Source organism: Hypomesus nipponensis, chromosome 3, assembly GCF_054491055.1.
Source record: "Hypomesus nipponensis isolate SF chromosome 3, ASM5449105v1, whole genome shotgun sequence".
Classification (NCBI taxonomy): domain Eukaryota; kingdom Metazoa; phylum Chordata; class Actinopteri; order Osmeriformes; family Osmeridae; genus Hypomesus; species Hypomesus nipponensis.
The window spans coordinates 8,433,661-8,448,808 of NC_140363.1; the positions used below are offsets into that span (position 1 = coordinate 8,433,661).

At 45.9% G+C, this 15,148-nt stretch overlaps 3 protein-coding genes across 5 annotated transcripts; 1 reads left to right on the forward strand and 2 right to left on the reverse strand.

Annotated features, from left to right (window-relative positions):
- Positions 1-897: 897 nt before the first annotated feature.
- On the reverse strand, positions 898-6,450 carry LOC146299653 (transcription factor Sp3-like). Of its 2 annotated transcripts, none has more exons than XM_084675262.1 (9): positions 6,298-6,450; positions 5,884-5,981; positions 4,821-5,051; positions 4,172-4,741; positions 3,821-3,964; positions 3,528-3,726; positions 3,248-3,437; positions 2,914-3,110; positions 898-2,651 (listed from the first exon to the last, which is right to left on the reverse strand). In XM_084675262.1, the coding sequence occupies exons 2-9, from the start codon at positions 5,950-5,952 to the stop codon at positions 2,395-2,397; spliced, it is 1,857 nt and encodes a 618-aa protein (XP_084531388.1). In that variant the 5' UTR covers positions 5,953-5,981; positions 6,298-6,450; the 3' UTR covers positions 898-2,394. The 2 variants fall into 2 exon arrangements, with proteins under 2 accessions (XP_084531388.1, XP_084531387.1); XM_084675261.1 differs by having other exon boundaries at positions 3,821-3,976.
- A 554-nt stretch (positions 6,451-7,004) lies between these two features.
- LOC146299654 (obg-like ATPase 1) lies at positions 7,005-10,847 on the reverse strand. Its single transcript, XM_084675263.1, has 11 exons — positions 10,716-10,847; positions 10,074-10,171; positions 9,820-9,963; positions 9,604-9,731; positions 9,329-9,504; positions 9,153-9,233; positions 8,886-8,983; positions 8,628-8,768; positions 8,413-8,509; positions 8,065-8,187; positions 7,005-7,944 (listed from the first exon to the last, which is right to left on the reverse strand). Exons 2-11 carry the CDS (start codon positions 10,169-10,171, stop codon positions 7,843-7,845), a joined length of 1,188 nt encoding a protein of 395 aa, XP_084531389.1. The 5' UTR covers positions 10,716-10,847; the 3' UTR covers positions 7,005-7,842.
- Positions 10,848-11,073: 226 nt separating this feature from the next.
- On the forward strand, positions 11,074-14,525 carry tra2b (transformer 2 beta homolog). 2 transcript variants are annotated; one of them, XM_084675265.1, is made up of 8 exons: positions 11,074-11,248; positions 12,378-12,511; positions 12,660-12,819; positions 12,952-13,140; positions 13,248-13,363; positions 13,448-13,642; positions 13,768-13,835; positions 14,021-14,525. In XM_084675265.1, exons 1-8 carry the CDS (start codon positions 11,216-11,218, stop codon positions 14,029-14,031), a joined length of 906 nt encoding a protein of 301 aa, XP_084531391.1. In that variant the 5' UTR covers positions 11,074-11,215; the 3' UTR covers positions 14,032-14,525. The 2 variants fall into 2 exon arrangements, with proteins under 2 accessions (XP_084531391.1, XP_084531390.1); XM_084675264.1 differs by having other exon boundaries at positions 11,075-11,248; positions 13,448-13,651.
- Positions 14,526-15,148: the final 623 nt, after the last annotated feature.

Consider the following 15,148-nt stretch of genomic DNA (forward strand, 5'->3'; position numbering starts at 1 on the left):
AGACCTATACGACGCAATACCAAAAAAATATTAAAATCAAAGAATTTCTGAAAAAATATTTTTATTTCACTGAATTCTGTCATTGAAAAAGCATTAATTTAATTTACAGATGAAGCGATTCACATCGATTCACAATTATGTAAGCATATATTGAATCGCGATTCTTAAAATCCACCAAACTTACACTTGTTTTGTTTGATTAGAGGGCAGAGTATTGTTTTATAACTTGGCATTAGCAGAAACAAAACATAAGTTGTCCTTTGGCATTTAGTAGTGTCATAAGGACAATTACACCATCTTGTAAAAAGTAACTTAGCAGAAAACCTCTGTGGCTCAGTGGGTAAGCGTGTGTACCTTCGAGTTTACTGCCAAACACAACACCCCTGGTTCAAATCTCACCCAAACCAATTGATAATTAATTTAATGATTTCAGATATGTTATAAGCTTGTGTCATGTCATGGGGTACTCTTCCCTACCAAATGTGTTGAGGCTTGTAAGGAAACAAGTTGATGTTTGTTTCTCCTGTCTACTCAACACCCCAAGTTACAGATCAAAGAGACTGGCATACCTGGTTATTTTGTAGAGCAGTGGTTCTCAAGTACCCTCTGTCCTGCATGTTTTAGATATTTCCTTGTTCAAACACACCTGATTCAAATGTATGGGTCGTTATCTAATCATGCAGAAACCTGTTAACGACCATTTATTTGAATCAGGTGTGTTGGAGCAGGGAAACATCTAAAACATGCAGGACAGGGACTACTTGAGGACCAGGGTCGAGAACCACTGCTGTAGAGCAACAAATGTATGACCGCTGGAACATGAACAACACAGAAAAGTTGCCTCGCACTTCGGCTGAGACTAATGCGTCGCCAAGTGATCGCACTCAAAGGCATGCCTTCTCGTTGGAAGGATTCAGAATTTTATTGTGATCCATTTGAAAAAAGGTTTTACAAAAAGTAACATTCAAATTTTACACAAATTCGTTTAAAAAAATCAATTACAATAAAGGTTTTTGATACAACAGAATCAGTTAACTAAGAAGATGGCTTCTATAGACAATGTGAAAATAAGATAATATACATGAACATGGATGCTACATACACTGACAGACAGAAAGAAGTTTACAATAATACAAATAAAAATAAACAGGAAAAAAATGGCATGATTGTTTCCTTTCGACTGAATAGTGACTAGCAAGCACAGGAATCTCATACAAGTGTCAGTACCCCCACCCCCCACCCTCCCACACAGCGACGGGCAAGGCAGCCATCTTCAAGGTGTTAAGCCATTTGGAATGTTCCGATTCTCATCGCACGTTCTATCGGGTTCCTGTGCACGTCTCCCATGACCCTTCAGCCGTACAGACAGGACCGTGTGAACCTCTGAATCTCAGAGGCACACCCTCTTTTGAGCCTGCTACAGGCCTTCAGACACGACAAGTTGAGACCGAGAAGTCAATGCAATGTGAATGAATATACAGGGAATACATGAAAATGTGGAAACAGGGAGAAAAAAAAAAGAAACCAAAGTATAATAATTCAATGAAGACACGTTTAACATGGTCAAGCATCACCGTGTGCTCGTATGGACAGAAGACCAGACATTCTGCTCAGCTAACCGGGCTAACAGGTCCTGTACTAGCTTCCCCAGAGCTGGGACCAGCTCGCTTCTCCATGGAACCCTATACTGGAGGAACACCAACAACTGACTGTGGATCAGTCTCTGGGGGGCAACTTCAGGCACCGCTGCCTAAACAAGATCCTTTACCTGAAGTGGCCTGACATCACACACATATGACACTAGGCAGGTAGAGGTCACATCCTGTCATGACAGGCTAGAACAGGCCCTTGGCACACCTGTTACTGGAGTCTGGGTGCGTTAGGTTGGGTGCCACGCCGTGCTACTTCAGCTGGAAGGGTTGTCGAATCTATCACCCCTAAAATCAATGCCTTTTCTACTTTCATTACATGGGCACCCTCTACAGGCCTGGTGGGCCGCTTGCTTTCTTCTGTTTCGAACCCCCGCCATAGTCGTTTGTCCAATGTTTTCTATCCCATACCAATTATCCGCAAAGCTTAAAAACACACACATGCATCTCCAGCATTTTATACATAGAGTATCATACAAAATAAGGCATTTCTTTGTGTTGAGTATTCATGTCCTGGTGTGTTTCTGCGTGCGTACGTGTATATTTTCGCGCATGTATATCGCAACCACATTTTTGCTCCGTCTATAAAAAGACTGCAAAACAAACATAAAGTCATCATGATAACTCTTAAAATATATATATTTGTCATATATATTTACGTATATATTCATATGTAAAAAAAACTGAGGGGGGAGGGAAAAAAGCCCAGAGGTTCCTGTGATAGGCCAGTTTATAAACCACACCCTCATTCCATGACCTCACCAGGGGCCACAGTGACCAGCTGCAAAGGTATCTCCTGGTTGCCGAGGAGCTCGTGAGTGGTGGCGCCCGATTGGAGGATGAGCGTCGTTCCGTCGGCGGTGATGATGGTGTCGCTGGGGGGCGGGGACGAGGAGGCGGACACGCCGCCCTTTTTGTTCTGGTGAGTCTTTATGTGCTTGGCCAGGTGATCGCTCCGCATGAACCTCTTGGAGCACTCGGTGCACACAAACTTCTTCTCACCTGGTGGTGGTGAACAGCACACAGGAAGAATGAGGGAGAGCGTACGGAAGGAAAGGAACGAGACAGACACTCGTCAGCCTCATGCGGAGCAGCATTGCCCCCTGTCCACGTTCTGAAGGCATGTTCTAAAGGCATGTTCTAAAGGCATGTTCTAAAGGCATGTTCTGAAGGCATGTTCTGAAGGCATGTTCTGAAGGCATGTTCTGAAGGCATGTTCTAAAGGCATGTTCAAGACAGTGAGAGACGGAGGAGCGGTTCCTACCCGTGTGCGTTCTCCGGTGTCTCTGCAGTTCGTCGCTCCTGGTGAACCTCTTGCCGCAGAACATCCAGTTGCAGACGAAGGGCCTCTCCCCGCTGTGCCAGCGCAGGTGGGCCCGCAGGTGGGACGTCTTCCCATACACCTTCCCACAGCCCAGGATGTGGCAGATGTGCTGCTTCTTCTTCCCCAGACTCGAACCCCTGAGAAGGAAACGAAGAACATTTGTTTTCCTTCTTTTAATTATGAAGGCACGGGGCCACCCATGCATGAGCCCATTCTTATGCCAAGATTTAAGGATATTTTAAGCATGCGCGAGCGTGTTTCGGGTGACACCCACCTTCCCCCGGCTTCTTTGCAGTTCGGGCAAGTGCACGCCACTCTCCTAAGCCTCTTCCCCTCCCCACTGGGCATGTCCATGTCTTCGTCGCCCATTTGGACGCGCAGGTTGGATAGGTCGTTGGGATTGAGGGTGGAGTCTCCGCTGAGCTGCCACTCCTCCGAGTCGGGCTCCTCCTTGATCTGGATGTCTGAGAAAACGGAGAAGAAAAACCGTTCACGCGGGTCCCACTTGACTACAAAAGAAGGGAAGGGTGCGAGGGTGTGTGTTGGCTCCTTACCGGCCGGACTGCCCGCCTCATCTCCCTGCGTGTACTGCACCCCCGCCTGCCCCACAGAGTTGACGGTCACCGTCTGAAGGTTAGGCAGACTGACCTGCCCCCCTTGGCCCATGGGGAGGGTCTGGACGGGGGCTAAGGTCAGCTGTTGCCCTTGGCCCTGCGGCAGCTGGAGACCCTGGAGGCTCTGAACCCCTTGGACCTGGAGCAGAGACAGAGATTAGACTGTTACAGACACACAGATTAAAAAGGCACCAAAACACTGGGGCCCTGCGTAGGAGAACACACACTCTTACCTGGAAAGTCTGCCACTGTATCTGGCCTGAGGCGGTGACTGTTTGGGCCTGGATAAGGAAGGTTCCAGGGTTGACCAGCTGTACGCTCTGCATAGTCTGCCCACCTGCCTGGGATAAGTCCTGCCCCTGGCTGTCCCCCGAGACCTGGAGGATGGACTGGGATAAAGGCGAGGAATTGGAGGTGGAGACCTGGTTTTAATCAAGAAATGTCACGATACAAACCACAATGCATGCATTTTAAATGTCACTAATAGGATGCCACTGTACTCATGTTAATATTGGGCTAAGTGTACTGACAGAACCAGCTGAAATCACAAGATGGCCTACTACTGTGCTGTTGACTTGGCTGACCTGGACGTGTTGCAGGTGGTTGTGGGAGTTGTAGTTCTCTGAAGACGAGGGGTCTGAGACTCCGGCCGACACAGCTGTCGCCTGAGTCAGGACCCCCGTCCCGTCGATGGTCTCTGGGAGCTGCGAGGAGGAGGAGGTTGGCACGTACAGCTCTTGGTGAGCGTCACTAACTGAGACCAGTGATTGTTTGGCCCCGCCGTCTTGTCCATGGCTGTCTAGCGATTGGCCACCCATGATCAGCTGCCCATCAGCCGTCACCCCGGTGACACCCGTGGCTATAGGAACCGTCTGAGCGCCAGTCAGCCCTAGCGACTCAAGGTCCACACTGTTTATGGGAACAAATGTTATGTTGCTGGGTAAACCGACAGGGACCCCTCCACTATAGCCCTGGATGGACTGCACGTGGCCCGCCTGTGTTAATAGGTCTGTGGTCGTCGTTGTGGCAACGCTGATTCCGAGGTTGCCTTGACTACCGTCAGAAATGAGCTGAATCTGTCCCGTGCCGTCGTCCAGTCCCTGCGTAGAGAATCCTGCCAATGTTCCATCAGCATTCTGGATCTGTGGGATGACCTGGTGGGTGGAGGAAAGTTCAGATCAGTAGCAATTCATAAATGTAAACATCTGTGTGTTTGTGTGTGTGTTTCCATACCTGATACTGGATGCCGGACAAGCCGTTGGCCGAGGCCTCGTTCCCAGATGCAGTGACGTAGATGGGTTGGTTGGACATATTCCCAAGGGGTAGCACATACTGGCCGTTGGACGTGACAATTCCCGAGTTTGAAATGTGGACAATTCCCTGGTCCTCCTTTATTGTAGAGACCGGAGTGAGAACCTCCCACTGGTCTGAACCCGTTAACTGGATGGCTGACATGTCTGTGGTCTGAGAGACATCACAGGAGGGATGAGTGTCAAGGGACAGTAATCTAGCTAAGATAACATAGCACACTCTAGGCCGTATTGGAAACAATAGATTCACATTTATGACTACTAAATGACCATATTTCTCACTTGACTACAATACATATCTGTTTAAAGATATGTACAATGGGCAGTGTTTATAAAGCTCAATTACTTGTTCTCGTGAAATGTTGCTATCCATAGCTTTATGGTCCCATAGTTCAACAAAATGTGATTATGTAAACAAGTTCAACCGGATAGACAATATTGCTGATGAAAAGCCATATCAGCGTCTGCCAGTCACTGCCTGACTACAAGCCGCCAGGCTGACACTTGATGCCATGACAAGTATATTTAAAGCGATGCAACTGACTATAAAATGTTTATGTAATTAAGACGTTATGTTTGACTAGTTATTTAGCATTATGTGTATAAGCTAGGGTCGCCATGATGATATGACTTCCAGATCTCAACCAGCACTGATTCAAGTGGGGGGAGGGGGCACTAGCAATCGACAACTAAGAGATTAGAATCCGGTTAAAATTCAGTATATCTTTAGAATGTAAAAAGCATCCCCCAGACCTAGGTATACTGGCTACCAAAGCCGACCTAAGTGACTGACTGAAGCTAGTGTCCTACCCACTATGGGCGGGTTTTAGAGGGGTAAAGTGGGTGGCCGTTATTACGGGGAACACAGGAAGTGTACTGCTTTTCCCCCATGCATCAAAATTTAAAACGTGTGAACTTCATGCTAGCAAAAACATTCTGCAATCGTGGGTACAAAACAACGAAGGACGTGCATATATGCCGGATACCTGATTTTCCGCTCCGCCGCCGTGTTGCAGAAACTCGCTTTGACTGCTGTCCACGTCCGCGGACGCCATTTCTCCTTGTTTCAAAGGCTGCTCTGGCGCTAGCAGAGAGATGGGGAAACTGATCAAAACTCTGAAAATTCTAACACTTAACGGGCAGAAAAGGCTAAAAACTAACTAAAAACTTCAGCCCTCGACGAGATGACTGCAAAACGTAACTTTGCTATGGAGATTCAACGAGGATTTCGACTCAAATTTAATGTTTACTTTGTCAGCTCTTGCTAGTTGGCTTGCTAGTACTAGTAGCTCGCTAACCCAACAAGCTAGCTAATGGTAGCTAGCTGGCTAGCTAGCACATAGCTCCAGTAAAAGATTAAAAAGACGTAGCTTGCTTTGCTAACGGTTGCTCAAACTCACCGGTAGGTTGTATGCTTCGATGGGCTAAATGTTACGTACGAGTCATAGCGTGAATGGTAATAATCGGAAGATTATGTGATCAACTAAACTCCGAACATGATTATTTTATCAAAGGCGGGCTAGTGTTGATCGGTGAATTCGGGTCGAGTTTTTTTCTATTTTGATTGACGGTGCGGGAAACACAAAAAGGTGGGGCTAACAAGCTCGATCGTCAAATTTGCATCACATTACAGGAAGTCCCGCCGTTCTTCTCTAAAGCGATTGGTTACCTACTGGCACATTCGCGTCGTCTGTGGCCAGCTAAAACGTCAATGTATTTAATAGTTTAAACGTTTCCTGTTTGTTGTCGGGACACAAGCCCACAAATATTTGGAAATATGACGTGATGTGAGCTAGCCGTAGAAAGAAAATCAACTCCTTCGGTACTCAATTCCAAGCTACAGGCAAATCGGATATATTTTCTAGAAGATTATAGTAATTTCAGCATTTTTAAAACGGTCCGTATTTCAATGTAATCCTGAACTCTCCTGGGGCTACACTTCCCAGTCAGGCAGTATGATTTTGAATGTCCAATAACGCAATTTGTGATGCGTGTTCTGAATACGGATATTTTATAATAGCCTACTACTTGTACTCCCGTAACTGTGAACTTGTTTGCAGCCACTATTAAAAGTTTACTCCCAACATTGTAAAACAAAAACAAAGTATCCGGTTCGTCTTGATTTATTGTGGACACAGCTGCAGTGCATGCATTCTCAAAGAAGTGCCTACTTATTGAAGAACATGACACGAGTTGATCATTCTGGTTGAGACAATGACCACTGAGTCAGTTTGCTTGAAATCCGTCCTTAATCATACCACCCAATGATGTCAATGTTAACATGTTGGCCACAAGGTGCACCAGTGTGCATTTTATATAATAATACCTTGGAAAAAGTCAGTGAGGATGAAGCAAATGAAAAGGAAGCATCCAGAACTGCACATCCTGGTCAGAGAATCTTGAAATAAATGTGCTTATTCACAATGATGTTAGGTCTTGTATTTAGGTTGTGTGCATGAATGATAAGCTGTCAAGACAACGAAAGAAAAGGGGTTTCAATGTCCCAAAACCAAAGCCACACCCCCCCAAATATATGAAGCAGTCAGGATTCTGGTTTCTCAGGCATCATGAGAAATGTCAAAAAAAAAAAAAAAAATCCAGTCCAGGTCTTTAGGGTCATAGTGTAAGATTCATTTCATTCTTGCAACATTCATAGATGGCAGAAATGCACAGAAGATGTCAGATCAGGATGAACATATTAAGAATGCTTTTAGAGTAGAATGTTTTACATGCACATCACCGCAAAACAATCGTATGTACTCTGTTCTGATACTTCTGTCATTTGTGCTATGAACACTTGAACTGTGTGACTAAATGAGTCCCTGGGCTGAAACAGTTGATTTGATCCCATACAAGAGAGAGATGGAAGGAAGAAAAATCAGCAGACACTGCGACCCTCCAGAGCAGGACTGGGCTGAACCTGCTGGAACAACCATCTGGTCTCATCACTTCTTCTTAGGTGCGTTGGGTGTGTTAAATTTGAAAAAGATAATGTCTCCATCCTCCACAACGTAGTTCCTGCCCAGCTGCCTGTATTTGCCAGCAGCCTGTGTGGCAGAGGGAGGGAAAACAAATGAAAAACACACATTTCTTGACTGATATGAATGTTCAGCCTCCAAGAAGTCAGTCCCATCAAATAACAGAAGCATGCATTACGAGATACCCACCTTGACAGCGTTCTCAGTGCCCTCCTCCTTGAAGTCGTCATACTTCATGACCTCAGCCATGATGAAGCCTTTCTCAAAGTCTGTGTGGATCTTTCCAGCTGCCTGAGGTGCCCTGGTGCCTTTCTGTTGGACACAAAAGGAACAAAAATTCAACATTGACCCTGAAGGCGAGTAAAGCATCCAGATAGCACTGTGTGTACTATTAACATATAAGTTAAAAAGAAAACAAAAAAACAACAGCTGAATACACACAAAAGCAGCAACGATGTGTCAGGATAAATGAAGATGACCAGGATTCTCACTGGCAGCAATATAACGGGCAGAAGGGAGATGAAGAAGAGGTCTTACCCTGACGGTCCAGGCTCGCACCTCGTCAGGTCCTGCGGTGAAGAAGTACTCCAGCTGCAGCGCTGCATAGCCAGCCTTGATGATCTTGGTCATCACACTGGTAACACAAACAGTTTACAGTCATCCTTTTGATTTGGTGTTAATACTAAAAATCTTAACTTTATCATCGGTTTGTGGAATGGATTCCCAGACTGCGGGACTGAAGGGTTCCTCACCTCTGGGTCTTCTGCTCCTGGCAGTATTTCTCCTTCTCCTCGTCACTCATGTCTTGCAGCTTGCTCTCCAGCGATCCACTTACAGGGATGACCAGGGCGCCTGGGTCATGGGCATCTACCCACTCTTTGATCTTTGCCAGCCTTAAGCAAAGAGAAAATGTGGAACTCTGATACAGACAAGGAAGAATTTGTTTTCCAACACACACACACTCACACATATATATATATATAGATAAACAATGTTACAATCAAACCTACCACTTATTCTTTTTCCTAATGTAGTCTTTCTCTGAAAGATTAACCAGGTAGATCATAGGCTTGGATGTCAGGAACAGGTATTTATTCAGCACATCAATCTGAAACGCAAACAGAAAGTGTGAGGGAGTCTTAGTGATATCCATCTGTCGCAGACAAAAAGCCCAGTCATGTATTGCAAAGGATTTTGTTATGAAATACGATGACAAAAGTAAATTGACTCATTTAAAGCACACTTGCTGTCTCACACACACACATAAACTGCCATACCTCCTTTTCATTCCATTCGCCGTAGAATCGGACGTGTTTCTTCTCCTCCGACACCCACTGCTTCACCTTGATCATGATGTCCTGAGAAAAATGTTGGAGAATCCAATAAACGTTCACATACAGAAGAGTTCTATGGCATTTCTTCTCACCACTTAGAAAATATGCCTTCTGCTCACGTATTCTGGTTTGAGTTTTTTGTCCCCTCCCCGGACAGCCGTCTTCTCCAGTTTGTCTAGAGCCGGACCAATCATCTCCTCGTCCTTCAGCCTCAGCTCCTCATGGATGATCTCGATGTCTCTCACTGGATCAATGCTGCCTTCCACGTGGATGATATCGTCGTCATCGAATGCACCTGACGCACACAAGCCCGTGCACAGGTTAGACACGCAGAAATTCCAGGAAGAAGGGAAGTTTTTTTTTTTTTTTTTTGCAGGTCTGATTGGTGACTCACGGGTCATGTGGAAGATCCCATCACAAGCGCTGATGTGAGACAGGAAGGCATTGCCCAAGCCCTGCCCTGCGTGCGCTCCTTTCACCAGACCAGCAATATCCACCACATTTAGAAATGCTGGTACCTTACTACAAAAAGAAACAGTGAGAGGTCAAACATAAAATATAGACTGCAGTATAGCCTACCTTAACGTTGAACCAATGAGTAAGCACCAACCTGAGTGGTTTGTGGAACTGACAAAGGTAATCATAACGTTCATCAGGAATAGGCACTCTGCTCTCATTGGGGTCGATGGTGCAGAAAGGAAAGTTTTCAGCAGCTGCCTGGCTTTTGGTCAGGACGTTGAAGAACGTTGACTTCCTGTAGTGATTAAGGAAAGACCATAGACCTCTCATGTGTGGTGGTATTTTCTTTCTTGATACTAGTGTACAGCCTCTAGTGTTGTAGGACTACTAAATGTTTAAACGTACCCAACATTTGGTATTCCTACGATTCCGATTTTTAGTGAAGTCCCAAAACGTCCGATCAAAGGAGGCTGTTTGGGTGCATCTGACTTCTTTGGAGGCATCTAGAAAGGTGAGGTCTCAATAAATGCAGGCTCAATAGACCCGATTCAACACTCCGTTATAACATGTACTAAAATGTCCTAAATATGCAGTTGCTTACACTTTTTATAGCTCTTGATTTAAATGTGACTTGGTATTGGTGCCTAACATCATCAGTGATCTAGGCACAGGCTGTCAGCTAGCCAGCCATTTACTGGTACGCTCCTACAGTCCTCATTAATTAATTTAACATAACTCGACACTGACGTTTATGACAAATAGGCCTACATTAAAATGGGAAATGGGTCATTGGCAATAACAAGGCCGCTAGGTGCAACACATGTGGTCCTGCAGTCCCATTCATTTAGCTATGAACCCATACGGCATGCTAACTAGCCGTGGTAGCAAGAAATGCCAAGAGTAGACAAGATATTGCGACTCTGCGGTATCTGTTGGTTTTTGGCATCAAGAGACAATAACAAAATCCTTATGTGTGAACAAAATCTCAAAGCATAAATCACATTGATGTTTGCCTGCCTTTTGTTGATAAATCACGAAAGGACTTACTGTTAAAATTACAGTTAACACTGGTCGTCCAAAAGCTTGCTAGATTCAGGGCTCGGTAAGCAAGAGAGAGACAGCAAGTCGGAAGTGTTGTTACAGTGTAGCACTGCCATTGGTCCATACGCCAGAACGTAAAACAAGGATAACGCGTCACTTCCCTACTATCAAAACTTTGTAAAATGTCCACATATGACACGTTTTATCCTATTTTGCGTTTTTAATAATGCCTTATCTGATTGTTGTTGTTAACTAAGTATTTAATTCCATGCAATTTATTTTGTGGGGCGTCTCTGGCGCGCTTTTTCAAGACGGACCTATGGGAGGCGGCAATGCGTCAAACTGCGCCCTGCCTACCGGAAATCAAAGGAAGAAGAAGACGACGACGACGACGACTAGAAGGCTCTAGATTCCATGTTGGCCTCGTAGGAAGTCTGCACTAAACTGTCGATATTACATACTTATCGTATTATTTTATCCGTTAATAAGCACATCTATTGAGAAAGATGAGCGACAACGAGAAAGACTTTATCGAGAGGGTAAGTATTAAGGATCTCCACGAAGTCGCGAACCATTTCGAAGAATGTCTATCCAGGACCGCATTTCCCCGTGCATAGGAGCTAATGGCGGCTAGCGAGTGCAGCAAAATAATAATTTCGCAGTTTGCCGTTTTTATGTTAGGATTGTAGAGTAGTTGCTAATTACGTAAGAATATTCAATCTGGATTTTTTTCAAGTTTTCCCTGGTACTCATTTCTTAAATAGATTTGAAAGAGCTATGTATACTTAACCAATTGCTTAATTTTTTGTTGTTGCTAGCCTAGCTTGTTCAAAATGGCTCTTGTGCCATCATGTTCATGCCAGTGATCACACTGCATCTTGCTAATAATGGTCTCAGGTTTTTTTGTTCTAATCATGTACTTTGGGTCTTAAATTATCAACTTATTTACATTTATACAAACATGCCTTTTACAGGAAGGGCCATGCTTCATCACCCTTGTCTGTTTTTCGTTAAGGTTGAGTTTGGAAGAATGAAAATGCGGAAGAAGTATTCAGATGTGAAGTTGTTAATGGTCATATTTGATGAAGCTGATGGTTGCATGTAATGGCTTTGGCAAGCTGGCAGAAGCGAACAACATTACCCCCACTGGTAGAGGGAGTAATGGCAGGCAATGGGGGAAGAGGAGGAGAAAGTAAACTGAAGAAAGAAGAAAAGAATGATTATTTTGAAGTTATGAAGTTAAAGAAGTTATGAAGTTATTATCAGAAGTATACGGGGGTATGAGTAATTTCATATGGCCTGCTATGTTTTAACTGTACTACAATTCCTATTTTCTCTTTCTTAAACATGCATGCAAATTGTTCAGTTAATGTTAGTCCACAACACACTGGTTTCTCAAGTGTAATCGGTTCATCGTTTTAACTTGAAAAGTAACTTACACAGTAGAGTCAATTTTCTGACTGTAAAGCTTTTCAATTTTCATGCCTTTTAACAGGCGTGTCTACCCAGTCTTTTTGTCTGCTGCGGTCCTCATTCTGTAAGTGGGGGCTGTAGTAGGTGAGACTGAGGTCCTCGGCCTGTCTCCTTCTCTCTTGTCTGTCAGACTGTCTGCCTGTCTGTCCATCAGTAGTGCTCTTTTCCTGAACTCTGTGTGTGTGACCTGTTCAGGAATCCCGGTCCGGTTCCAGGAGTGTGACCCCTCAGGGCTCAGGGAAGTCCGCCAGCCGCTCCCCTGCCCAGTCCCCGGCCCGGTCCCGACACTCAAGATCCAAATCCCGTTCCCGGTCTCACTCCAAGTCGAGGTAGGCTAATGGTGCATATTGTATTGATCTTCGTTAATAGGGCTACTGGATTGACAAAAATCAGTCTTGGTGTTGGTGTACCCCACAACACCCTCACTGTGGAAGACGCACCCGTATTCATGCCACTAACTCCCCTCCTTCTCCTCAGGTCCAGATCCCACCGGAGCTCCAGGAGGCAGTACTCCCGCTCTCGCTCCCGCTCCCACCGCCGGCGCTCCAGGAGCCGCTCTCACAGCGGGGAATACCGCCGCCACCGCAGCCACAGCCACTCCCCCATGTCCAACCGCCGCAGGCACATTGGCAACAGGGTACGCCGCCCTCACCCAGACGGCTCACCGACCGTACCATCTCACCCTGCATATCATCCTGTCCTTTAACCTCACCCCATCCTCGTCCAGCTAGCTCACACAGCTTATTCCCCTCTTCTCTCCTTTGTTTAGGCTGACCCTGACCCTAACTCGTGTCTGGGCGTCTTCGGGCTGAGCCTGTACACCACAGAGAGAGACTTGAGAGAGGTGTTCTCCAAGTACGGCCCTCTGGCCGATGTCAGCATTGTCTGTGATCAGCAGTCCAGGCGCTCCAGGGGCTTTGCGTTTGTTTACTTTGAAAACAGGGAGGACTCCAAGGAGGTGTGTGTGGTGAAGGGGGGGGGGGAGAGAGTTATGGCTATAGACTTATGTTACTTTCTCCCATCTGTGACCGGAAAAGACTAACTCTGTTTCTTCCCCTCTCTCAGGCTAAGGAGCGTGCCAACGGGATGGAGCTGGACGGGCGCAGGATCAGAGTGGATTTCTCCATCACTAAACGACCACACACCCCCACCCCTGGGATCTACATGGGCCGGCCCACTTAGTGAGTGACTTGTCGGATGAAATCTTGTCAGCCTGTTCAATGCTAGTGGAGCTTCCTGTTGTAACCTGCACATGTGACGTCCAGCGGTGGAGGCGGCGGCGGCGGCGGAGGCAGTGGAGGCAGCAGCAGCGGGGGACCCAGCACATCCAGGCGCAGCAGCAGAGAGGACCGAGGCTACAACAGAGGCTACGACCGCGGTTACGACCGTGGCGACCGGGGGGACCGGGGCGACCGTGGCGACCGTGGCTATGATCGTTACGACGACCGGGACTACTACAGGTCATACGGGTGAATCACACTTTTTTAATCGTTTGAGACTTACTACTTCTTCAGGAGGGTTCAGAGTCGTTTCTGGCCACGCTCTCGTGTTGATCCTGACTGTGTTGGTTTGTTGTCCTCTGCAGGCGCAGGTCTCCATCCCCTTACTACAGCCGAGGGGCCTACAGGTCACGCTCCCGCTCACACTCCCCACGTAAGTCAACCACACAGCATGGATCGGAGGAGACACTGAATGATCCATCTGTGATCCATTCAGTGTCTGAATGGATCTGTGGGGAATACTAATGTATGCTAAATGGTCATAGAACTGTTCCATAAGCTCGACAGTGGTTGTAATGCGGGCACCTGTCTGTCTTTGTCTGCCTCTGGTCTTAACAGGTCACTACTGAGGTGCGTCACGGGAGCCCTCGCCTGACCGAGATATAAACCTGGGGATTGGACACAACTGGGGGTGGGGGGGTTACGGGGCTTGTGTATAGTGAATAATGTTTGGAATCCTTTCATGACGCGACAAAAAGAATATCCAGCTAAATGTTTTTCCTGTCTATCTGGCACTCTAGGAAGGCCATACTGTTTATAACGGTTTACGGACTTCAAACCTATTGGACACAGGTCTGGTTATTTTTTATTTTTATGAGAGTAGTCAGATTCTGCGTTAAGTTGATGTTGGGGCAGGTGGATTTCTATGGTAAGCATCCTTTTGTGTTTTATTTGCTCCATTTTATGTAGATAAGCCGTCTCCTACTGCCAGCTTAGACCTTTTTATGTTGTTTCAGTTGACAGGATAAAATTGGATAGTGTCCTCAATCAATTAGTGCTTTGTGTGTATTTGCATACTGTGTTTTAAGTCTGATATATCCAAGCAATAAAACTTCACAATCTTTCTGTTGTGCTTCCTTGTATTCTTGTCTATAAATGATGACAGCCTTGTCTTCTGATGATGGCAGCCTCGGTCTGTGCTCCATGTTTTGTCCCTGGAGTGGGGATAGACTAAAACACCAGTTTTCTGCTAATGACTGTGCTTCTGTCTGGAGAGGGCATGGGCAAATCACTACAAGCCCTGAGCCCCCCCACACTACTAACGACTCTCGTCTGGCCAACGACCTGAACGAGTTCTACTGCAGATTTGAAAGACAGTTGTGCAGTTTGTTTGCAAACTTTCATGGTGATTAAAACCCTTTCTGATTCTGGAGGGTCACTAAACTTTGCTGTTGGAGGCAACAGTGTTCATTGCCTTGAACTAGAGATACTACCTGACATTTTACTTTCAATATAAGATCCAAATTTGTTTCTTCTTTCTGAAGACCATTCCCCAGACCTGTAAGGTGTAAGTATTTGCTAGTGTAAATATGCATGGACAGGATCATTCCACTGGACTGAATTGGATGATGGGACTCATTTGAATTTGTTACACAATGTTTTAAGGGGGCTGGGAATTAAAACAAAGTGGGTAGAACTTGCACCCACCTTGCTGGGTCCAAAACCTTTCAACCTGGGTGTGGTTCA